The sequence below is a fragment of the Carettochelys insculpta genome, chromosome 2 (genome assembly GCF_033958435.1).
Source record: "Carettochelys insculpta isolate YL-2023 chromosome 2, ASM3395843v1, whole genome shotgun sequence".
NCBI classification, from domain to species: domain Eukaryota; kingdom Metazoa; phylum Chordata; order Testudines; family Carettochelyidae; genus Carettochelys; species Carettochelys insculpta.
The window spans coordinates 155,137,673-155,162,572 of NC_134138.1; the positions used below are offsets into that span (position 1 = coordinate 155,137,673).

The 24,900-nt window shown below is 41.0% G+C and overlaps 1 protein-coding gene across 7 annotated transcripts in view; it reads right to left on the reverse strand.

The window, feature by feature from the left end:
• Positions 1-24,900, reverse strand: part of SLC12A7 (solute carrier family 12 member 7) — a 170,229-nt gene that overhangs the window by 70,384 nt on the left and 74,945 nt on the right. For 6 of the 7 annotated variants that reach the window (XR_012644527.1, XR_012644526.1, XM_074987885.1 and 3 more), the window contains exons 2-6: positions 19,597-19,691; positions 14,950-15,072; positions 10,038-10,184; positions 8,533-8,587; positions 5,199-5,329 (exon numbers count right to left, since the gene is read on the reverse strand). Coding sequence is in view for 5 of the 7 variants with exons in the window: in XM_074987885.1 (XP_074843986.1) it covers positions 5,199-5,329; positions 8,533-8,587; positions 10,038-10,184; positions 14,950-15,072; positions 19,597-19,691 (551 nt within the window). In the remaining 2 variants the exon portion in view is untranslated. Of the gene's footprint in view, positions 1-5,198; positions 5,330-8,532; positions 8,588-10,037; positions 10,185-14,949; positions 15,073-19,596; positions 19,692-24,900 lie in introns of those variants that run through there. The other variant, XM_074987888.1, reaches the window with a different exon arrangement.

The following is a 24,900-nucleotide window of genomic DNA, read 5'->3' on the forward strand; positions in this document are numbered from 1 at the left end:
TGGTCTGAAGAAATGGGTCTGTCCCACAAAAGCTCATCACCTAATAAACTATTTTGCTAGTCTTTAATGTGCTACTTGACTACTTTTTGTTTTGATAGTGTATAGACTAGCACGGCTCCCTCTCTGTTACTGTTCTATGTCTGTTCATTCTTTGTCGAAGAGTGTTTCCAGTCTGTCCTATATACATGGTGTGTGGGCATTGTTGGCACGTGATGGCAAATATGATTTAGTTGAGAAACAAGAGAATTTGCCCATGATTCTGTAATTAATGTGGTTAGCTCCAGCGATGGTATCTTCAGAATAGAGATGTGGGCCAAGTTGGCAACAGGGCTTGTTGCAAGGAAGGTTCCAGGAATGGCATTATTGTGGTATAGTCTGTGGTTGCTAGTGAGAATCTTTGTAAGTTTGGGAAGCTGTCTACAGGAAAGAACAGGCCTCATCACCTAGGGCCTTCTGGAGTGTGGCGTCATGATTTGGGATAGGTTGTAGGTCTTTAATGATGCATTGCAGGGGTTTGAGTTGGGGGCTATAGGTAGTGACCAGTGTTGTCGTGTTATTGGATTTTTTTGGGCCTATCTTAGAGCAGTTGGTTTCTGGGTATTCGTCTGGCCCTGTTGATTTGTTTTTTTACTTCTCCCAGTGGATAATTCAGGTTTATGAAAGTTTGGTAAAGATCTTGTACTTTTCAGTCTCTGTCTTAATTCAAAAAATTGTTTTAAGAATACAATTTTAGCCACAAATGCTGAAAAGACTTACACATGTACTTAACTTTGTGTCTGTGATGTAGTTCCAGTTAAATCATGGGACTATTCATGTGTGCAAATTTAATACTTCAAATACTTGCTTAGGTTTGCAGGATCCGGGCCTTAATTTCCCATCTATTTTGTAAAATGCAAATAAAATACCTGAAGTGTTTTTTTTAAAAACTAGTCATCATAATTTGGTTCATTATAAAGTTTAATCTGAAGGTACAATATCATTGTTTTTCAAATTAATTTTATAAAACTTCAGCCTTAATTAATGATTGAAAAAAATCAAGTGACTTAAATCAGGTGTTTAAATCATTCCACACACACGAAGTGCTACATGGCAGAAGCATCAAATTTTAAGTAAAACCAGAGCTCCGCTATAAAGCTGATTTTCATGGTTTTTTAATGTATTTTTGGAGAAAACTTATTTCCAAAAATATCGCTTGGTATAAAAATGCCTCATGGATTATGGATTTTGTATAGTTTCTGAAATGTATTCAGCATACAAATATCTAAGATATTACAAAAAATGATCATGTATGAAAATATCTGAAAAAGAGTATGTGATGAAATAGCTAAAGACCATGTCATGATAGAATCATAGAACTGGAAGGAACCTCAAGAGGTCACCAAGTCCAGTCCTCTGCACTCATGGCAGGACTGAGAATCACCTAGCCCATCCCTGAGAGGTGTTGGTCTAAACTACCCTTAAAAATCTATAATCTTGGAGATTTCACAACCACCACAGGCAATTGTCCTTCTGTTCCACCTAAACCTCTCTTGCTTCAGTTTATTCCCATTGCATCTTGCCCAGTACTCAGAAGTTGAAGAGACAATTTTTTTCTCCTTCCTCCTTGTAACGGTCTTTTAGGTACTTGAAAATTATTATGTCACCTCTCAGGCCTCTTCCTGCATGTGTCATGTTTTCTAGAGTTTTTGTTGCTCTTCTCTGGACTGTCTCCAATTTTTCCACATCTTTCCTGAAATATGCTGCCAAGAACTGGACACAGTACTCAAGTTGGAGCCCAATCAGTGTGGAGCAGAGCATAAAAATTACTTCTCATCCTCACAGAATGACCAAAACACAAAAGCAGTCAAGGAGCACTTTAAAGACGAGCAAAATAGTTTATTAGGTGAGCTTTCGTGGGACAGGCCCACTTCTTCAGACCATAGCCAGACTAGAACAGACTCAATATTTAAGGCACAGAGAACTGAAAACAGTAATCACAGCTGACAAATCAGAAAAAAATTATCAAGGTGAGCAAATCAGGGAGTGGGGAGGGGGGGCGGGTAGTCAAGAATTAGATTAAGCCAAGTATGCCGAAGAGCCCCTATAAAGTCCCAGAAAATTTGCATCCTGGTTCAAACCACGTGTTAAACTGTCGAATTTGAATATGAAAGAGTTCAGCAGCTTCTCTTTCTAAAGGAGACTGAAAATTCTTCTTCAATAAGACACAAACTCTTTTGTCATTAACAGAATGGCCCACTCCATTAACATGTAGACTAACAGGTTTGTGGATCAGGAATGTTTTTATGTCTGTTTTGTGCCCATTAACTCCTTGCCTGAGAGAGTCTGAAGTCTGTCCAATATGCAAAGCATCTGAGCATTATATGGGCTCTTCTGCATACTTGGCTTAATCTAATTCTTGACATTCTCCCCCTCTCCCCCCTCTGCTCTCTGATTTGCTCACCTTGATTTTTTTCTGATTTGTCAACTTTGATTACTGGTTTTTGGTTCTCTGTGCCCTAAATATTGAGTCTGTTCTGGTATGGCTATGATCTGAAGAAGTGGGCCTGTCCCATGAAAGCTCACCTAATAAATTTTATTAGTCTTTAAAGTGCTACTTGACTGCTTTTTTGTTTTGATAGTATATAGATTAGCACGGCTCCCTCTCTGTTACTATTCATCACAGAATGATGTTTGCTTATTTTTGGCAACAGTCTTACACTGATAATTCATATTTAGTTTGTGGTCCACTAAAACCCCTGGATTCTTTTCCACAATACCATACTCCTTCCTAAGCAGTCATTTCTTATTTTGTACATGTGCACCTTTCCCATAAATACATTAATATTAATAAATATAATGCATTTGCCAGTGAAATGTTAGCTTTGGATTTTCTTGATTTACGGACACTGTGCAACATTAATAGTCTCAATACTTTTGTGATGGATTACATATCTTTCTATATCTATGTATTAGGGCTGTCAAATGATTTAAAAATGAGTGGTGATTAATTGTTTCATATTATTTCTGATTACAAATATTTGCACTATAAAATGGTAAACATAACCGGCATGTTTCAAGACCAGACATGTCTGCTGGGGAGAAGAGAGCCTGTGTCTGTGTTGTGGGGAAAAGAGAGAGAGAGTGTGCATGCATGTGTGCGCGCTGGGGGGGGGGGGGGGGGCTACAAGGGGTTCCATTTCTTTACGCAGAACACTCAGAGGTCTGAATCCTTTTCCCAATGACAGAAATTGCTCCTGAACCAGCAGCAGACAGCCTCCCCATGTTCCCCGACTGCCTCTCAGTGAGAGCCAGGTACAGTGGGCCGCAGGGAGGGACAGCCAAGATCAGCCCCTCACGACCTGTGTGCACCAGATGGGAAACAGGCTCCATGTCTGCAGCAGCTGAGCCATGGGCAGGTCCAGGAGCAGCAGTAGTGGAGTAAGGTAGCGGGATGGGCACCACTGTCCTGGAGCCATGCAGTGGTGCCCCTAAACATGGCACCTGGGAAGTGGTTCCGCCTGATCATCGCTAAGTCCAGCTGGAATGGCACAGGGCAGGTGGTAGGAGGACTGGGCTCCTTTCTCACTACTGGAAAACGTTTAACCAGCTCTCCCAAATTGCTGCAGCTAGTGCTTCCATCCCTGGCCGCCGCCAAGCCCAGTCTCCAGAGGTATATGATTAACACTTGTTAAAACAGAATAATGCATTTTTTGTTTAAAGTTAATCAAATTAACTGCAATAAATTGACAGGCCAATTACATATTTGAAGTGTGTGCGCGCACGCGCGCACTTGCGTTTAACAAACAGACTCTTAAAATGCTTATTTGGGAATTTATAACTATTTATTAATAAATATTGAAAAAAGATGAAGATGCAATTGGTGAAAATACTATGAGGTGTACCAGTAGTATTTTAAAGAAAACAAACGTTAGAAACTCCTACAGACTTACTAGTTGCCAGGTGTACGTTTGGTTTTGTTTGTCTTTTTAAAGCTTTTAGAATATACAATTCATAGACGTAAAATAGTCATAGCTTACAGTGAAACTTTAGCAAACAGAAAACATTGTTAATATTCTAATGATAATAATAAAATGTTGCCAAATTGAAATTTCTGCCTAAATGATGTGTAATGAAATTTGATAGCCAGACACTTTATATTCAAGTCAGTAAATGCGTCAAATTCCAGTGATCCTATTTATTCAGATGTTAACACTGAGTTAGAATTGCCAATTCTAAAATATTGCATTTACCAGTGATTATGTTCCTTGCTAGATAGTTTTCTATGTCTTTAACACAACAGCATAGTCGCCAGGTTCCAATGGCCACTCTTCCCCTAAAGTCAACATTTCTCCAATATTTATGAGTCACATTCTCTATTATTGCCATTTTAAAACTATATATTTTGCTTCTACAAGTTACACAATTTATTTTAAAAATTAGGGAAATTCATAGAATAAGAACATTGTTTAATGTAAGCTAAAGTTGCTGTGTGTTATTTTCATAACATTTACCTCAAAACCTGAAAAGTTGGGGGAAAAAAACCCAGTGAATAGTCATACTTTTGTTTCATTATCTATGACAATATAAAATTTAGCAACTCTTATCTATTACTATCCTCTTTGCACACCACAGTTTGTCTGCGTCTATCCTGAAATAAATAGGCAAAAGGGTGCTTTCGAAAACAGGATTTTATTTTGAAAGAACCAATCTACACTACTGTTTTTCTTCTGAAAGACTCTTTCAAAAATGTGATTATGCAAATGAAGTACAAGATATGTAAACTGGTGCTTCATTCGCTTTCCTGATTTGCCTGGTTTGCATTCTCCTTTCAAAAAGACTGGAGTGTAGATGCAGCCTTTATGGAACATGGATGTTAATTATACCGTTTTAAATGACATACATACAAGGAATGGACAAATGTTAAAATTGTAAAGTTGTCCATTCCTTGTATCCATTGATTGATAGATAGGAAAAAAATGTTAACAATTCAGGTTGCTTTGCTGTACAATCATCTTTTTTTCCCATCTATTTTATGTATATGTTCCTATTGTTTAAAATTACAAATTTCACAATAGATTATTTGAATAGAAAGTCAGTGTCTCAAATGGTAAATATCAAGAAAACATTTTAAAAATAACGGTGATTTGGAATGCATTTTAGTTTATCTGCTCTATTAGCTCCTAAAACTGATGGAAGATAAACAATCTCAAAACACTTACCAACAAAATTTCAATGGTACCAAGAATATACATAGCTCCTGCAAAAGTTGTACCCAAGTAAAAACAGAGTCCCACTGCTCCACCAAACTCCGGCCCTAAAGATCTTGAAATCATGTAGTAAGAGCCACCAGCTGCAAAATAAAAATGTAAAATAAAAAATAAATTTGAGTCAATATACTTGCCCTTTTTAGTAGGGACAGAAAGGCCAAATGGCCAAAAATCAATAGATTTGCCCCTTTTACAGGGACAGTAAGGCCTACAGGTCAGAGTCCATAGTCTCACCCCTTGCAGAAAGCAATAAGGCTCAGTCAGCAAACTTGCCCATGAGCAGGCCAGTAAGACCTAGCAGCTACAGTCAGTAAAGTCACCCTGGGGATACAAGGAAATACAGCCCAAAAGGGACAGAGTCAATAGATTCACCCTTTAGTGGGGTCAAAAGGCCTAAGAGCCAGACCTCACCGGCAATAACAAAGGTATGTGCTAATTAGTCAGCAGGTGTGGCTTCCGGCCAAAATATGCTGGCTCAAAATTCTAGTTCACTGACCGATCCTTTATAAAATTCCGTTGGCTGCTTCCTGCCGTAGTTTCTGCTGCTGTGATCTGAGCATCTCTGTTTTCTACAGGTTCTCTGATCTGCATTGTCTCTGGCAACTCTAGACTAACCAGGGTCTCCATAGATATCTTGGCATGTGCCTGGTTTGTGGCATCTCCAGCTTCCACGGCCTCAGGCTTCAGCTGATCCTTGGGTGGAGCCAGCTGTGTGTGCCCTGCCTCCCTGTTGGCCAGCTGCAACTGAGCTGAATTGCTTCCATTTATACCAGTGCACCTGAAAGGCACATGGCTTCCTTAGCCCACAATATAGGGGAAACACTTCCTCATCCAATGCAGGGCAAGTGCACACCATCACGCCCCTATCTAAAAAAAGGAAAACAGTTCTCCTCAAAGAAGGAACATAAGTTGGTCTGGCACATGACGCACTACATTTCCTTTGCCATTTCCTTCCATGAATTCAATTATTCTTTCCTGTACAATTTGTTCAAAAGCCTTAAATACTCCTGAGGTCAGATTACTGGGTCTATCACACCGCAGATCATTTTTCCCCAGCCATTCTTAACTACAAGTGTGACGTTACCCCAGTCATCTGGCGCTACCTCTGAATAGATTTATTAAAAATCGTTGCTACCAGACTAACAATTCCATGTGACAATTCTTTAAGCATTCAGGGTTTGAAATTAGCTAGTCCCCCTCATTTGGGCACATTAAGGTTTAAGTTTCTCCTTCTACCTTAGACAAAATGGTTTCCATTTCTATACACAAGCTTACATCTGCTGCCCTTCCTTCATATCTATGTTCAATACTATAATCCTCACTGAAAAATCAAAGCATGTGTTCACTCAGTTTTTGGATCATATCTAGATTATTTTGTCCCTTTCCACACTGCACAGCAGTACAACTTCAACCTTTCCAGATCTTTTTATTTATATAATTTAGAAATATATTTTAGATTTCTTGATAAGATCTGAGAGCTCTATTTTCAGCAATTCTTACTTTGTTCCTATATTTCTAATCTCCAAAATGTATCTTCCTTGCCGATCGATCCTTGTTCCCCAGACACTCTTTGCTTTCAGTAACCTTTTTCATCAAGTTGAATCTGGAGCCTTCCCATACATTTTTCTCCCTTTCTTGGAATGTAAACTTTAAAAGAAATTCTAACCCTCATCCACATTTAATTCCTTGAGCTCCTCAGTCTAAATGACTGCAACTAATTGCCTTACTTTTCTTTTTAAATTCACAAACCACAGACACTGGTCTTCTTTATTTTTACAGTTAATTTACAATAAATCAGCTCACAGACCTCAAGCAAAGGTTATTTCCTAAAACCAGTTCTTCTAAGATGTTCTCACTGGTTACCAGAACCAAGGCTAAGCTTTCGGGCTGTCAAGCTATTAAAAATAATCATGATTGATTGCACAATACTAGGCTACCGTTTATTTAAATGTTTTGGATGTTTTCTACATTTTTAAATATATTGATTTCAAACTACAATACACAGCATACAAAGTGTACAATGCTCTCTTTATATTTATTTCTGAATTACGAGTAGTTTCACTGTAAAAAGCAAAAGAAACAATATTTCAGTTCATCAAATACAAAGTGGTTTGAGCCTTGTAAACCCAGGGTTGTGAGTTCAATCCTTGAGGAAGCTATTTAGAGTCAAACAGGTTTAAACAAAAAAACAAAAACAAAACCCGTTAGGGATGGTGCTTGGTTCTGCCAAGATGGGAGGGGACTGTACTCAATGACCTCTCAAGGTCCCTTGCAGTCCTACGAGTTATGTATGTATACTGCAGTTCTATCCCATTAACTAGTATGAATTTTTTTTATAAAAAGATGCTTTGATATCGCTGCTTCTCAGCTTTTGACACAACATATGCTTACTTCTCAAACTGGAATATTTTTTACAATAACTTCTGTGTTCTGAGCTAAACATTGAACAGTGATACAGTACTGAGAACCTTCCCTTTGAGCTAAAGAACAGCTTTGAGAATACATACATTTTTTTCCTCTTCATGCCAAACACTGTTCATCTTACTGAATAGTCAGTCAGTTAGGCTGTTCCATGAACCAAGGGTCACTTTGTGCATAAGGATTCCATTTATGTTTTCACGCGAAATATTATGTCATGTACAGTAACACTGTGTATTACAGAGTAGTTCTATTGCATAAATTGATACATGCTAAGGAAATTCAAGTCTATTATGATAATCTAGTCTGAATGCCTGCAAAAAACAGGTCACATAATTTCACCCAGTAATTCCTGTATTAAGCCTGTATGTTCTAGCTCAACCAGAAGTTATCTTTTAGAAAGGGACTGATCTTGATTTAACAATTTTAAGGAATGGAGACTCCGCCGCATCTATATGTATGTTGTTCCAATGTTTATTATATTACCAAATCAAAAAATGAAGTTGAAAACTGGAAAGGACTCAGAAAATAAATATATTAAAGATTTCTTGGGTGGAAAACCTGCCTTCAAGTGAGAAATGGAGCTTCTCAAGTCTGTTAAACTTTATCCAAGTGAAGGCTCAGAATTTGGAAGCTGCAGCAAGACAACTGTGGACTAGAAATAAGCAATTAATTTTTAAACCCTGAGGGCCATTAGCCATTGGAGTAAATTACCTAGAGTTAAAATGGATTTTCCAATCCCTTTAAGTCTATAAATGTACACCACTGTCTATGTGTGTGCATGTGCGCATGTACAGTGCATGTAAATCTTTTAATGTATGTTCATAACTACGTTAGGTTTAAAATTTAGGTTAAAAACGGTAATTACCTGGAACGACACCATTTGTTGCTATTGCGCTCATTGAAATTGCAGTTAGCATAGTCTGTAGAAAGACCATTATTGAGAATGTTATATTAAATTAAACAATGTTATTTAAAAGCTACAAAGGATGACAATGGTCTAGTGGGAATAAGATGCAATTCGGTAAATATCTTTACATCTTAGGGAAAAAATGTATATAACTAGAGTCTCTGTCACCCCAAACTGAGCTCAACTGAAGTCAGATGATCATTGAACCTGACACTGTTTAGTACGCTTAGAAGTATGGGTCATCTCAAAGTAAAGCTTTTGGATATTTTACTGGGAAGAAAGGGAAAATCTGAAGACTTATATTAGAAAGGAAACACTGTTCTAATTAAACAGCAATTAGTAACAAATGACCATGCATCATCGTCATCATTGTGTATCTTACTTCTAGCTCCATATTCCACAACAATTAAATTAATGAACTTGAGCTACCAGTAAACCCCCAGACTGCCAACGAATCCTGCTTTGGCCAATTCAATGAGGATAAGTAGTTCAACTGGGCAAAAAATGGCCTCTCTATCCAAAGAAAGAATTTCAAATTTTAAATACTTTTTTGTTCCATACTGGGACAAAATTAAGACCTTTCTAAAAATTAACCAAAAAATAATTTTCAGAAAAAATCAAAAGATACACTCATACTGACCTAGTCTGAAGGCTAGGAAATCTTCTACTGTCTTTGACTTTCAGATCCCATGTGAATTCTGTAATCATCCATATTTCAAGCCAGTTTCTCTCCTTCTAGCTCAATAAGTATTTAGTTATAACAGGAGAGATTCAAAGACACCGACTCCAGGAAAATCTACAGGGTTATGTTTATGAGACTTACATTGGATGTGAAAGTTGTAAATTTAAGTTCCTGCTCTGAATCAGGGAGAATAAGGACTTAAACCAGGTTCATCATCTTTCCATGTGAGCAGCCTTATCAGCCACCTATTGGCTACACTGGAGTCTGTTGTCTCTATCTGTCTTTTAGAAAAGAAAGTCCATCTTGGGAATCAAAGAAATTTTTCCCAACAGAAGTTCTCTCTAATCTGCTACCTCTTCCTAAAAATTTGTCTCAATGAATTACATTTTCTAACAATAAAACCATCTTGTCAGAAAGTTACTGACTAGCTCTAATAAGCAAAGTGGCTTCAGTGTGTCCTGTCAATCAAGGCAGGAATAGTGTACCTTTCTTAAACCACTATGCAGAGTGCCCACTTCACGCACACCTAGCATAGGGTAATGATTGCAGCTAAATTTCAACATACAAACAACTTAAAGTCTATGTATAAGTGAGCATGGATGCAGAAGGTAGGCTAGTATTTTAACCCAGCATTAACTTCCAGCTGTTCAGTTCTTAGAGGTCTGTACAAAGTTTCTCCCTGCTGCTTTTCCAAGGCGTTGGGATGAGGAGTGGGTGTGGCAGTAGCATAGAATAGGATTTAACTAGTATTAAATGTACAAGAAAATAAATATTAACTTACGCAAGCACAGCACATGAACACAATGATAAAAGATTCAAGAACTCCAGCTGTTCCAACAATCCATGTCAAACGCAGGAAAAGGATAACTCCCAAAATATTTTGCAAGCAGGGCAGGTACACGCCAATAAAAGTGCCCATTCGTGGAGCCTGAAACAGGCAAAATATAAATTCCACCTGGTTACTTCTTTGAAAACAAAAGGTCAGAGATCATAACACCATCCAGCAAATTCACAATGACTTGCCACTAAATAGCTTTCTTTCAGTAAGGAATGAGCAAAAACTTGGTGAAACTCAACCTAGCACTTGTACAACCTGTCTACTTTAGTTGTTCACACTGATCTAATTACAGTAAAGTTGTTATACTAGTGCAAATATTCTACTTTTAGCCAATGCCAAACTCTCTCCCAGTTTCTCTCCCAAAACGCCATTTTCAGCTGTCCATTGGCCTTTCATGAGCTACTTCAACTTCGCTAAGCTCTTCAGAAAATAACCAAAAAGAAAAAAGCACTCTAGGATTATGTAAACAATAGGTAGGTGTCATGCAAAATTGAGAAGAATCTGGTTTCTGTACGTTATAAGTATATTGAAGTGAGAAACAATGTTCCAACTCATACCACAGTCACTACTATCATTAGAGAATAATGACCAGCACCACCCAGTTTTCCACCAGATGAAGACACAGAATTCAGTACTGAAGTATGGCATTACCTTGCCTTAACCATAAGGCTATACCTTCTCTTCCTGCAGTCCCCTGCCTTATACATCATGCACACCTTCCAGCTTCAGCAAATGAAGCAGGGTTACTACGGATAACACTGTCATTGACCTGCACAACCCATATTCATTCCCAGGCCACATTCAATTCTGTACACTGAAAGAGGTAGGAGTCTGTGGAGAAAGCAGTCTATGGTTATGCAGGTAAAACGACTGCATCAAAATACATACATAGAAAGGGACTGATGTAAGTTTGCACAAGAGTAAGTCAGAAAATAAAGCACAACCAAAATGAAGCTAATAGAAATTAGTATGAAGTGTGGAAGAAGAAACATATGAAGGAAATTAGAATAACTACGGTTGATAATTTTTCTCTGTGACATAACAATTACAGAATCACAGAGTCATGGGACATGGAAGAAGCCTTGAGAAGTCCAGCCCCCTGCACTCATAGTAGGACGAAATATTATCTAGACAAGGAGTCTCAAATGCACAGCCCATAGGCCATCCCCAGCTTGAGCAGTTTCACCATCTAGCCTATGGGTACCAGCGGACCAGGTAGGGAGTGGTTGGCTATTCCTGTTGCCTAAGCTCCACCACTGTCCCACCCTCTCCCCCACAGTGCATTCCCTCCCCCGAGAGACGCAGTCTAGGGCATTACCACGGGCCTGGCATGAGGTGGCAGCAGTGGACAGGCCCCCTTGCACTTCTCATGGTAACACTTTCCCATGGTTCCTGCCACTGCAGGGAAGGCAGGGGCCCCTCAACTACTGCAAACAAACAGAACTGTACAAAAGAAATATGTGACTTAAAAATCTCTGCCTGATGGAAACCACTGGGTAAGGCCACATACTCGTCTTGGCTAGCGGTTCTCAAACTTTTTCCAGGCATGGAACATGTGGACGTCACGGCACTCTCTGCAGAACACAATCTTTTTTACACACCATCATACTAACTCTGAGGAACATTACCAACGGTAAATATTTCATTCTAATATCAATTAAATTATTGTACAGTGAACTCAGCTCAACAAATAACGAAACCATACATTAACAAAACACATATAAAATTGGTTACTGCATAGTCATTTCAAGAAAACTGTAAAGTCGAGAAAATTCTATAGCAAAATTAATTTTTCCCCTAAAAATGGGGAATAGACTGCCACTACTCAATTTCAATGGAGGAACAATTCACTATAGCTTGTGGAACACCAGTGTTCTGCTGGAATATAATTTGGGAACCACTGCTCTTTGCTAACAGTTACAATTAATACCCCTATACTGGCTCTAACTTGAATTAGACTTAGTCCAAGATCTTGTCTCTGACAGTAACCAGAACAAGGCACGTAACTGATTTAAGACACCAGCTTTGGGCAGACATGGGTTTGTCAATGAACCTCATCCTACTTCTTAGCAGGTTTCAGAACAAATTGATAAAATGAAATTGTAATACGCCAGCAGAACCAGATAGTATTCATCAAGAGTTCTGCAGGTACTCAAACAGAAAGTTACAGAATTACTGTTGTAAGTAGTCTATTGCTTAAATCAGCCTCTGTACCATATGACTTGAGGGTGCCTAGTGCAACAATGATATTTGTAAAAAAGGTTGCAGAGATGATCTTTACAATTACAGACCAATAGGCTGAAATTCAGTATCAGATAAACTGGTTGGAACTATAGTAAAACAACAATTATCAGGCTGATAATGATAACAATATGAACACAAAATGTTGAAGCATCAATTCAGTTTTAGTAAAGGGAAATGGTTCCTATTAGAATTATTTGAATGTTCGAAAGAATGTGGCCAAAGGTGATCTAGTAGATACAGTGTGGACTTCAGAACATCTTTGATGTGGTACTGCACCAAAAGTTCTTAAGAAAAGTAAGCAGTCATGAAATAGGAAGGAAGGTCACCTTGTGGATAAGTAAGTAACTGGTTAAAAAAATAGACAGTAAAATACAGTAATACATGGTCAGTTTTCACAATGGAGGGGGCAAATAACAGGGTACCCCAATGATCTGTAGTGGGACCTGTTTTGTTCAACCTGTTCATTAATGATCTGGAAAGAGGGTTAACACCCATGACACTGTGGAATTAGCAGATGATACAAAATTACTTAAGATAATTAAGGACAAAACTGACTGAAAAGATTTTCTAAGGAACCTCACAATACTGGATTATATTCAGTAACCATGCCCCTTCCCAGATTTTTAATAAATGCATTAAATAAATGTATTTGGCTATTTTCTGTCATAATTATTTTCTTTGGGTTTGGTTGGACCTGAATCAAAAAGTTTCAATTGAACTGAACCAAAATGTCTTTAAAGAGCTCAACATTAAAATTGATGTTATCTGCTTATGATGCCTCACACTCCCATTGACCTCCGTGGGTGATACACTGCCGTATCCCATGCGGCAAATTATGAGTAGCATGCTTCAGGAAACGCAGGAGTATGAACAACTGGCAGGGTTGCTGGAACAATTTTGGTAGTGTGGGTGCTGACAACCTTTGAACCAAAATATCAAGACTGTATATAATGGAAACCACTTCAAGCCAGTTTCAGCACCTATCACAAAGGGACAGAATAGGGCATGAGGCACCGTAGCACCATAGGCAGGTGTACTATAGTGATTCAAAACCAAAAGTTTTCATATTACCAAATCAAAGTACTCTAAAACTGTTCATTCTGGGACAAGTGTTGATATTTCAACCTTCCATCCCAATTGTAGACAAAAGCACATGTTGAAATATTAGAATTTCCCCTGGGGACATTCAAATTTTTACTCTTCTCTAATATTAAACATCATCCAGAATCTTGAGGCACCCTACTGTGGACTCTTCTTAACCATGAATATTATCCAGTTTGTTCTTCTATTTCCTCCTCCACAATAAGATTTTGATCGATGACAATACTTAGCATTTTACTCAAAGTCTAATTAGTTTTTTCACAGCCTTGAGTGATTTATGCATGTTAAAAAGCCAGATTTAGAATTCTAAATCACATAAAAATGTCTGAGAATTTTATTCTTCATTAGAAATAGTCTCTCTTCTTGTTTGTTCTAGAATTAGTAGTTCCACAAAGCAATAATTTAAAGAGAAAAAAAATTGCTTCTTAAGCATTGCACCCTTTTGATATGTGACCAGTTTATATGCGTTCAGTCCAACTCATGTAGCTTTATAAGACTTAACTGCCTCTCATCTACCTCAATATTATGTACTTTTCTTGCTCTGAAGCCTTCTAATGCATTTGTACCCTTTTGGGACACAGATATTGCCTGAGTGCAGCAGGCAGGCTCTTCTGCTCACCCATCCAGCATGAGCTACTCATGCTGGCCAGAGCTACTCAGCTGAGGTTGTGACCTGCTGGCAGCGGGTAACAGTCTTCTAATGTTTGTGGAAGAAGACTGGGAACAATACTCTGCATTCATTTTTGTTCATTTCTTACTATTTATTCTCGTTTTTCTCAAGTGTTATGCATTGCTAGGTATACCTCTCTATTATCCAGAATATTTGAATATCCAGCAAACTCCCAGTCCTGGGGCTGCTGGATAGCAAAGAGTTTAGTATATTGAGTACACAGGGGTTAAATGTGCAAACAGCAAAGTTAAGGAGGGAGAACTGCTGGGGAACCTGTTACAGCAGTGGTCCTCAACCTGGAGTAATTATACCCCTGGAGGTATGCAGAGGTTCTAGCAAGAGGTACATCAGTTAATTATTTGCCTGGTTATAAAATCAGCTACATAAAAGCACTAGCAAAGTCAGTATAAACTCAAGTTTCATAGAGGCACAACTTACTGACTATTTATACAGTGGGGCCAACAGCCATCACGGGCACCAGGGCTGGATGGGGACAGGGTGGCTCCGCACCTTGCCAAGGGTAGAAAGGCATAGGGCAATCAGCCCTTAGCCCCACTCTGTCCATGGCATCGGTTCCCTCTGTCCTCCCTCACATCCCAGCAGAGAGGTGGAGCAGCACTACTGTGGCATTGCAAAGGGTCCCAGAGCCCTGGCCGCATCCACTGCAGTGGCCAGCGTTCAGAGCCCCTTTGAAATGCCGGGCCCTTGTGCAACTGTCTCCTATGCCCACCCCCCACTGTTGGCAGGCCTGGAAACATGCCTCCTTTGTGTTTATACAATGCCTCGTATAGTAATGAAAACGCAACGTAACAATAGACAAAATTTTCAGCATTTGGATACCTTGACTTCTTTTCGTTTGCTGTCTTCATCTGCTTCGTGTTCTATCACTCCCTGAGTCAGATTGGTGTAATTTGCTAGTTTATTAAGAAGAGATGATACCATGGGGTTGCTATCCATTTCTTCCTGTTGGGATTTGGATAACATTGATGTACAGCAATACATTAATGGCAAATAACATCTTAAAATATCAGCCATTTCACATAAGGCTTCAAAATTTAAGTACCAAGCACTGATTAACTGTAATACAGTCCCATTGCCCACAATGTCTAGCCCATTATTTATTACCAAAACTTCTGAAGCTTCCTGGGTGTACAATGCCACATAATAAAAATTGTGACCCTCTATTTCCTAATTCAGACTATTATATATGACATGAAATAATCAGGGGAAACCCGGGCAATTGAATATTTTTTCCACAAAAAAAAAATATAAATTCCTATTTGGAAATTTGTCTTCTTGCTTCAGTGCTCAATAGGCTACTAGGTAACCAACCAATAAAGAGACAGCTCACTGAATAAAAGTTATGGTTCCAAATTCCTCCCCCTAAGATATGTAACTCTGGTTTAAAAATTTGTTTTGTAAAATTTTTTTTTTCTTTTTCACAGTAGAGAGTGTTCTTCTCACTGTAGCCTTCTGGGAAAAGGGAAACCCTATATTCAATAGTTGAAAATACAGGGATCTTCAGATAAGGTCTTGCTACAAAATCTCTAAAAGAATTTTAGCTTAGAAGAAAAAACAAGAACTTATGAAAAGAAGAACATACAAATTTTAGCTGCTACTTCATATATCACACAGTTACACAAGAGGAGGTTACTCAAGATGTGTCCCCCTGTGGGTGCTCCACTGCAGGTCTATGTGTACTCCATGCCTCTAATCGGAGATTTTTGGATAACAGTGTCCATTAACCCACGCATGTGCTCGCTCGCTCGCTCGCTCACATGGTCTGCCTTGAGGCTATCTAGCACTGCATGGGTGAAAGCCCACCACTTCCTTCTGTACCACAGAGCCCTATAAAGAACTCCAGAGTAGAGGGGAGGAGGGTGGGTTGTGGAGCACCCATAGGGACATGCATCTCGAAGAATCATAGTAACTACACAAGGTGAGTAACTTCCTCTTCTTCCTCGGGTAGCGGCCCTATGGGTGCTCCACTGTAGGTGACTCCTAAGCAGCATTCAACACTGGAAGCTAGGACTTTGGAGTGGAGTCTGTTACTACATAGAGCACTATGGAGTCAAAGATGGCATTAGGAGCCAAAACTTCACTGATCACAAAGTTCTGTGAGCAGAGGCCTAAGTACTACCCTACAGATTGCTGAGACTGGCATATCTATAAGGAATGCCACAAGGTAGAAATTGACCTCATGGAGTGCCTATGGACCCAGGTTCGCAACATGTTGTGCCCTTGCTAACCATGATTAATGCAATCAGAGACCCATTTGGGCAGTCTTTGAGCCAATATCACATCTTACAAATCATCCTGTGGATGAAAAGAAGAGTTTAGGGATTTCCTATCATCCTTACTCCAATGCAAGTTCAATGCTAGTGTTCTTCTAATACATAACATATACAGAAATATCTCCCTGTTGTCACACAGTGCTTTCGGGAAAAACTGGGGGATGGATTTTTCAATTTACCTGCAAATGCAGGTAGTGATGGGCAGAAGTTGAAATATGACCTCAGGATTTTTTTTTTTTTTTAAATTTAAAGGGTCACAAATGGCAGGTGTGCTATCAGGTCTGCTATTTCCTTTATGTGCCTTACTCAGGAGATGAGAGTTATAAACTGATCATCTCTCATACATGTGTCTGCACAGACACATGTGAGAGAACAATTTGCCATGGACTCAAAGGAAGATCTAATCAAAGCCCTGAAGACAAAATTAACATCCCAGGCTAGAGAGGATGGTGTCACTCGTGAGAAGAGATTCTCAGTGCACTTAGGAGATCCTGCAGGTGAGCTAACAGAGTATTTGTCTACCTGGTGGTGGAAAGACATTTTTACTGCAATATGTGCCTTAACACAATCAAGTGAAAGTGTTGACCCTTTAAGATCTAAAATGCAGCGTAAAATCAGAGGTGGGGCGGGGAGATAAGGATAAGTCCATGTGAGTTGAACCGCTATGACTTGAAATAGTTTCCTTTTTGTAGACATGTCACATAGTCACTTTGGCTGTGTAGTGACACATCTTTCAGCTCCTAAGAGCTTTCTGTCTCTAGGAATTGAGCTAAAAAGGAGCCACATCTGCAGGCCTACCTCACTCAGGCTGGGGTAAAAGAGCAGCCCACTGTTCTGAGAGATCAGGTGAGAAATCAGCTGAGGAGGAGCAGGAGGACAGATTACCATCTGTGTCAGGTATCAAAGAGTCACACTTGTCTCAGTCAGAAGGGGGCAGAGTAACTCTCACTTTGTCTTGTTGAATTTACAGCAGGGCCTTAGCTAGAACAGGCATACAAAAAGTCACCATCCCTTGGAAGGATTAGGGCACCTCTGAGGGAATATTTCCACAGGCCAACCCTGGGGCAGTAACAAAGATATTATTTTTCCAGTAAATAGTGAAGAGATCTGCAGTCATTCCTCCCTAAAGGGGAAAAATACGTGTGAAAAACAGCTCCGATTTTAGTTTCCATTCATAGTTGTGCCAGAAATTCTGACTGAGGTTGTTGGCTACCATATTCTATATCCCAGGTAGGCAGACAGCTTGGAGGAGCATCGTCTGAAGGATGCACCATTTTTGAAGGCTGAGTGCTTCCTTGAAGAGTGGGAAAGACCAGGAACACCCCAAGTGATTTATGTAGAACATAGAGGTCCATCATGACCTACATGTGGGTAATCCTGATGAAGAGGCAGAAGTGCGCATAAACATTCCTGCCAGAGCTTAGCTCCAAAGTGACATGGAGGGTCATTTCCATGGAAGCTATTTTCCCTGAACCTCACAGTTGCATTGGCAAGCTCCCCAGGCTATTAGGAAGGCATCTGTCCCAGGGTGATGCATCTGTGTACTGTACCAAATGTGACACTGATGAACTCTGGTCACTGTACCTGGGTTAGTGCTTCATTTCCATGAGTACCACCCGGGGTAGAGCAGTCCATACTGATAATGGTCCTGACAAAGGTAGACTGTAGAAAATCCCATCATTCCAGCATGGAATAATGGTTGCTTCCAGAGCCATCTTGAACATCCATGTCTTCCCATATTGTTTGATGCCCTAAGATCTAGAATGGGACTCCAACCTCACTTCTCTTTGAAGATCAGAAATAATGGGAGAGAAGCCTCTTGTGTTCCTGAGTTGCACCAGGTGTGGTTCAATGGCATACTAAATTATATAGTTCCTGATAAAGTTAAGTTATCAGGAGAAGGGTTCCTGACAGGGAAGGAGTGTTGGAATGAGGAAGGGATGCAGATTGACTGTCTTCTGCTCAGATTCTGTCCCTGTTCCACATCTGTGCCAAACATTTTAACCCTCTGACTCTTTCAAGGTTCTTGGGCGGTTTTGTGTGTGTGTGTGTGTGTGTGTGTGTGTGTGTGTGTGTTTCAAACCAGACATTGACTGAGGCATTTCAGTCTGAAGTATTTAACTCATTAGACCAGGTAAGTTATCATATGTATGATAGTGACACTTTCCAACTCACATCAGTCCTTCACTTTTTGGCATCAGCCACAAAGAGCCTCCTATGAGTTCAACTTGATAACACATTTTTATGCCAACCACTCAGGTTCATGGCATTCCCTGCTCCCACTATAAAGGGGGAGTTGTTGGATGCTAGCACTTGAATCCAATGATCTTCCATTGGTGCCTATGGATGTGGTTTACCAAATAATCTATTTCAGACGGATGGACTGATTGTGTATGAGAAACAATGTTTTGTATAATATAATATATCCATAAAATAAAATAGATTGCAGCAAGGCAAAATTGTTAAATACTCTATGGAGAAAATCCTTGTTTATTAAGTTACTATGCATATTAAAGTCATTGTAAATGTATGGTTGAATTAACAGCTCACGAATCCAAATATGTCTTTTCATTTCATCTGAAGTGCTTAGTATAAAATAATGCAGGGTCTCCTTAGTATGCAGTTCTACATTAGGAAGTAGAAAACTGCAATATGAAATACAGTGGAAGTACAGTAGAGTCTCAACATTCACAAGAGCTCCATGTTGGGAACCCCCACAAATGTTGAATTTCACAAATATGGCAGCCCCAGGGGAAACAGCGGCTACCACTGAAGCCAATAACAAGTGCCTAATTTTCAGCAAACACATCTCCCACTGAATTCAGTTACAGTTCTGAATGCTCAGCATATATTCTAGTATTTTTTTAAAAAAAAATCACTGAAGGTTATTTGTATCTTCACATCTACTGATCTTAATATATAATACGATTCTAAAAATTATGAAGAGATCAAATTGAGAGAGCTTTTACTCAACATTCACTTAAAAATTATTTTTAATCAGACTTTCCAAAAAATTATCACCTCATATAAACAATTAAAAGAAACAAATTATGGTGACATGTCTTGTACAGCAAATTTCTGGTAAAAAGCCATCTGCAATTGTTTTAATTTGTCCTCACTCTCTAAAAATAACTTGAATGTGCTCTGTAATTTACTACTTAAAATAAAATACTTTAAAAATTCTAAAAGTTACCTCAAAGAGAGCCATATTTTTCCCTTCGTAGATATTCCCTTTGTCCATCTCGGCACTGTCAATAAATGGGCTACTTTCCTTTGGGATCCCATCTCCTGGTGAAAAACCAGAAATAGTTAGAAACAAAGGAAGCAGTAATGCCTACCTCAGAAAAGCCAGACCGGTTTCCTTGATAAACTTAGTTGGCCTTTGAAATCAGAGAATAAGGTGACAAAAAAACGTTGCTGAGTGACAATGTTATTTGGTGTCAGTTGAGTTGGTACCTGTACTTAGCCTACCCACCCATACCTTAATAGTAAAGAAATAAGGAAAAAAAGAAACATCTCCACCTGCATTTTTATGAAAAACCTATTGCTACCTTCATAAACTCTTGTCCATTCAGTTTAAGAGTTATTCTACATGAACACTGCTAACGTCATCATTAAGGTTTTTTTCCCCAATATGAGCATGAGTTAGATGAAGCAGATGTACAGATAGCTTTCTGGTGTCTGGTTAGAAAAAAAAAAAAGCATATGCCTTAGGGACAGTTGGTGCTGTACAAAGTTAAGCTTCATTTATTTTGTTTGCTTCAAACTCCTTTGCTTGATGATAATTCGAGATGGGCATGCCCCCACAAATATGTTTGAATGTTCTGTAAATTATTTCTATATGTTAAACAATACCTCTATTCTGAACCAACTTATGGCTGTCAGATCACAAAATATAAAATCTTTCATTTACAAGAATTTCTCTGTATATCTAGTAACTCAATAAAATATTTTCAAAGACATATGAGCCATTTTCTTTATTTTTATCCTGCATTTTCATCATTTTCTACCAAGCATTGGCTAGGAGTTCTAATTAAAGTCTCCCACATCATGTAAATTAATCTCTTCATGTTTTCAGGGACTTTTCAGCATCAAAGTTCTCCTCCTTCTTTTCAAATTATTGTGATTTTTGTTTCAGCATGTAATTACTTCTACTACAATTTTTTCTATTTGAATTGTTTGTGACAAAAGTCTTTTCTTACTTTTACATATGAGAGTAAAACTCTATAAGCTCAAGTTAAATCACCGAGTTGTACTTTCAGTTTTTATAGATCAAAAATAATAAATATTTTACTACCTCGGGTTTTGCATATAGTTCATAAATGACAGAAGTGGTTCCAAAGTATTAGTACACACTTGTAATTTGCTTTGGAAGATGGCAAGGTAGGTTAAAAAATTTTCTGAAGCAACTAAAGTTTTGTAAAATTAAGTTTCACTGCTTTGGCCATAGATCTCTCTCTTGCAGAAAAGGCATCACAGTCTGTGTTAAAACAGCAGATTAGAGAAAAAAATCACCAGATTTTTTCCAAGAAAAATTATTTTTTCCATGAAAAATTTCATTTTTATATGAGTGAAAAACTGATCACAAAACATATGTCCTGGGTTTTTCACTTACAAATGAAGGGAGTTGCATGTTCACAGCCTTCAATATTTGGAAAACATGGGCTGTGTCTACACTAGCACCCCCCTTTCAAAATGGGGATGTGAATGAGACACTTTGGGATATCCTAATGAAGCACTGCAATGAATATGCAGCACCTCATTAGCATAATGGCAGCCACAGCGCTTGAAAAGTGCCTCTTTCAATCGTGCGCAGCTTGTCTACAAGGGGTCCTTTTCGAAAGGACCCCGCACATTTCAAAATCCCCTTATTCCTATAACCAAATAGGAATAAGGAGATTTCAAAATGTGTGGGGTCCTTTTAAAAAGGACCCGTGTAGAAGAGCCACACAGGATCAAAAGCAACACTTACAAAGTGCTGGGGCTGCCATTATGTTAATAAGGTGCTGAATATTCACTGCAGAGCCTTAATAGCATACCCCAAAGTGGCTCAGTAGCAGCCCTCTTTTGAAAGGTAGGGTGCTAGTGTAGACATAGCCATAGTGCTATGTGGAGATTATATGAGTTTCCTTTTAACTGGATACTGTGGTTCATATAGAACAATTTAAATGATTTAATTTAGGGTACATACAAAAGTTTTAAAGGAAATAAATTCTTATTTTCAATTTCATGTTGTTTTATCACTATACCTAATGTTACAGTAATTTGTACAAGAGGCATCATCCCAGTACTTAATATAATGTATGTTATATTTTAATACAGAGAAGATTGAAAGTGTGTATCAATATTTAAGGCCAACACATTTTTAGCTTCATTTACAATATCTCTGTAATATATTTAACTTTAAACTATACACATGCATCCTCTGATCTAATTCCATTTTAATGTAATTTTGTGAAATTCCTGTTTTTTAATTATTAAAATATTCACATATGAACAGTAAATAAGAAAGCTACAAGAGAATGCTACCATGTTAGATTTCTAATTATATGAAGATATCATAATCAAAGAGGTATTTTAATTTAATTTTTAGGTTTAATCATTCAAGTGTGGATTCTAGATGCAGTTAATGGTAATTTTTTGGTGTTTTTCTTCTAATCAGAGGATAAGAAAAACAGAGGCAGTGACCATCTTTGCCATCTCTGTCCCATTGACAACAGTGTAAAATAGTGGCTAAAGACAAGGGCATCTTGGCTAAGTGCAACCCAGCCAGACCACAGCCCCGAGGACAGCAGTGGCACGTCCCTCAGAGCCCGTCAGCACCTGCCCCCCAAGACAGCGCTATGCCCCATCCCCTAGAGATAGGGGGGAGCAGAACCTCAGAAAGGGATCCCCCCTGGGGGAGATACCACACCCATCATCATCATCATCTCTGGAGGACAGGGGATGGGGAACCAGCAGCGGAGAGGTGAGGGGGACGTGGGCCACGGGTCAGGGCCCAGACTAACAGCTGTCTCCGCTCTTCCCCGCCTCTATTCTGCAGCCGCACCATCTGAAGGCCTCGACAGCATGGGTGCTGCATCTGTTGTGCCGGACAGCCCACCGGGGCCAGCGCATCAGGGCAGCCCAGTGGCAAAGCAGGGACCGGCCCCAGGACAAGCCTGCCACCACCAGAGCCAGCCATGGGCGACCATTGACCCCCAGCTCCTCGCCACCCTCAGGCATCAAGTGGAAGTTTCAGAGCGCTGCCTGCAAGTGGAGGAGCGCCGGCTCCACTCGCAGGAGCAAGCGCTGGCCTGGCACCAGGAGGCTCGGGGGGTCCTTCATGAGGACTTTTGAGCAGATGGCATCCCCCACCGCTCCAGCCAACTTCTCCGTCAGCCACCCTCCACCTGTCCTGCTGGAGCCTGCCAAGGAGGGGGACCATGGGGCTCAGGAACCAGCCCAGCCATACCTGCCGGTTCTCCCAGCCCCCACCCAGCCTCGACAGGGCCTCTGGCCCAGACATGGGTTGCGCCCCCACACACTGGGCGCTGGACAGTAGGGGCAAAGGAAGCCAAGGACTGGGCCCTCAAGGCCCCCATTTGTACATATTCCTCCCCCCATTAATTGTACATAGTTGCCTTGCCCCCCTCCCAATGTACATAGTTCCCCATTAATGTGAAAGTCCATCGTTTTGTTTCAAGAAGGTTTGGTTTATTTAAACAAAACAAACGTGGTGGTATGTGCTCTTCGATGCTCAGTAGCGTGGGCGTGGGAGCAGGTAGTGTTGTGGGGGGGCTCACCAGCTGGCCCTGCCAGCTTTCACTTTGCAGCCTGGTCAAAATGGGCCCACAGGGCCTCCTGGACCCAGATCCCCTCACGGTCAGCTTGGCGACTGAGGGTGGCGGGTGGCTGGATGTAGGCCATGCCAGCCTCCACAGCCCAGCCCTGCACAAATGCCTCCCCCTTGCTCTCCACCAGTTTGTGGATTACATGGCACACATGAACAGCCTGCGAGATGCTGGGGAGCCCTGCGTCCAGGCGGGTGAGGAGGCACCTCCAGCGGCCTTTGAGGCCACCGAAAGTCCTCTCTACCACCTAGCGTGCATGGTTCAGGCGGGTGTTGAACCGCTCCTGGGTGGCACTGAGGTGGCCTGTGTAGGGGTGCATAAGCCAGGGCCGGAGGGGGTAGGCCACATCTGCAACGAGGCACAGGGTACGGTGGTGTTCCCCAGAGGGATCTCCCGCTGGGGGATGTAGGTCCCCGCCTCCAGCCGGCGGCACAGGCCTGAGTTCCTAAACACCCAGGCATCATGGGTGCTGCTAGGCCAGCTAACATACATGTCCAAGAAGTGGCCCTGGCTGTCCACCAAGGCCTGGAAGACCACTGAATGGTAGCCCTTCCTATTCAGGAAGCATCCTCCACTGTGCTCTGGGGCACAGATGGGGATGTGGATTCCACCTAGTGCCCCAAAGCAATTAGGAAACCCCATGCTGGCTAACCCCATGATGGCTGCATCCAGGTCCCAAAGCCGCACAAGCCTGTGGAGCAGCAGGGCATTCAGTGCATGGACCACCTGCAGGGGAAGGACATGAGCATCCGTGAGGGGTATGCCTGGCCCTCCCCCCAGAACCCCCCCAGGGTTCCCCCCCCAGCTGCCCCCTCCCCCTGGGGGTCCCTTACCTCCATGACGACAGCCCCAACTGTGGCCTTGCCCACGCCGAACTGCTGTCCTATGGATCGGTAGCTGTGTGAAGTGCCCAGCTTCCAGACAGCGATGCCGACCCGTTTCTCGACTGTGAGGGCACGTCATGTGGAGGTGTCTTGGCGCCACAAGGCAGGGGTGAGCCACTGGCAAAGCTCAAGGAACGTCTGCTGGCTCATCCGGAAATTCTGGAGCCAGCGGTCGTTGTCCCATTCCCCGAGCACCAGCTGCTCCCACCACTCTGTGCTGGTGGGGTGCCTCCATAGCCGGCGGTGCAAGGCTGGGAGGGCTACATCGTCTGGGGCCGTCTCTTCATCCCCTGAGGAGGACAGCTCATCTTCTAGAAGATGCTAGGTGACCTCCTCCATGGCACCAAGCAGGGCGGCCACTGCTCCGGGGGCGGCTGTGTGGGCTTCGGTCTGCTGCTGCTGCTGCTGCTGCTGCTGGGGGTCCATACTGCATGCACAGGGTGCAAGTGGTTGTGGGCTCTACAGACCTATGCTGTGCAGGATGAGTCTGCCTGGGAGGGGCCCTTTAAGGGAGCTGCTTGCTGTTACCCGGGAAGGGCTAGTCTGCCCTGTCATGTTGTCCACAGGCTTTCCTAGCCCCCTTATTCCGATTGGGGCTGCTTTTGTGTGTAGATGCTCCCCTGTGGAGCCTATTTCGATTTAGTGCTGTCCTACGTCGACGTTCAATGTCGACGGCACCAGCCCTGGAGGATGTGCGGACGCTACGCGTCGAAATAGCTTATTCCGATTTTGCTACATCGAAATGAGCTATTTCAGTGTAGCGGCCCAGTGTCGACGTAG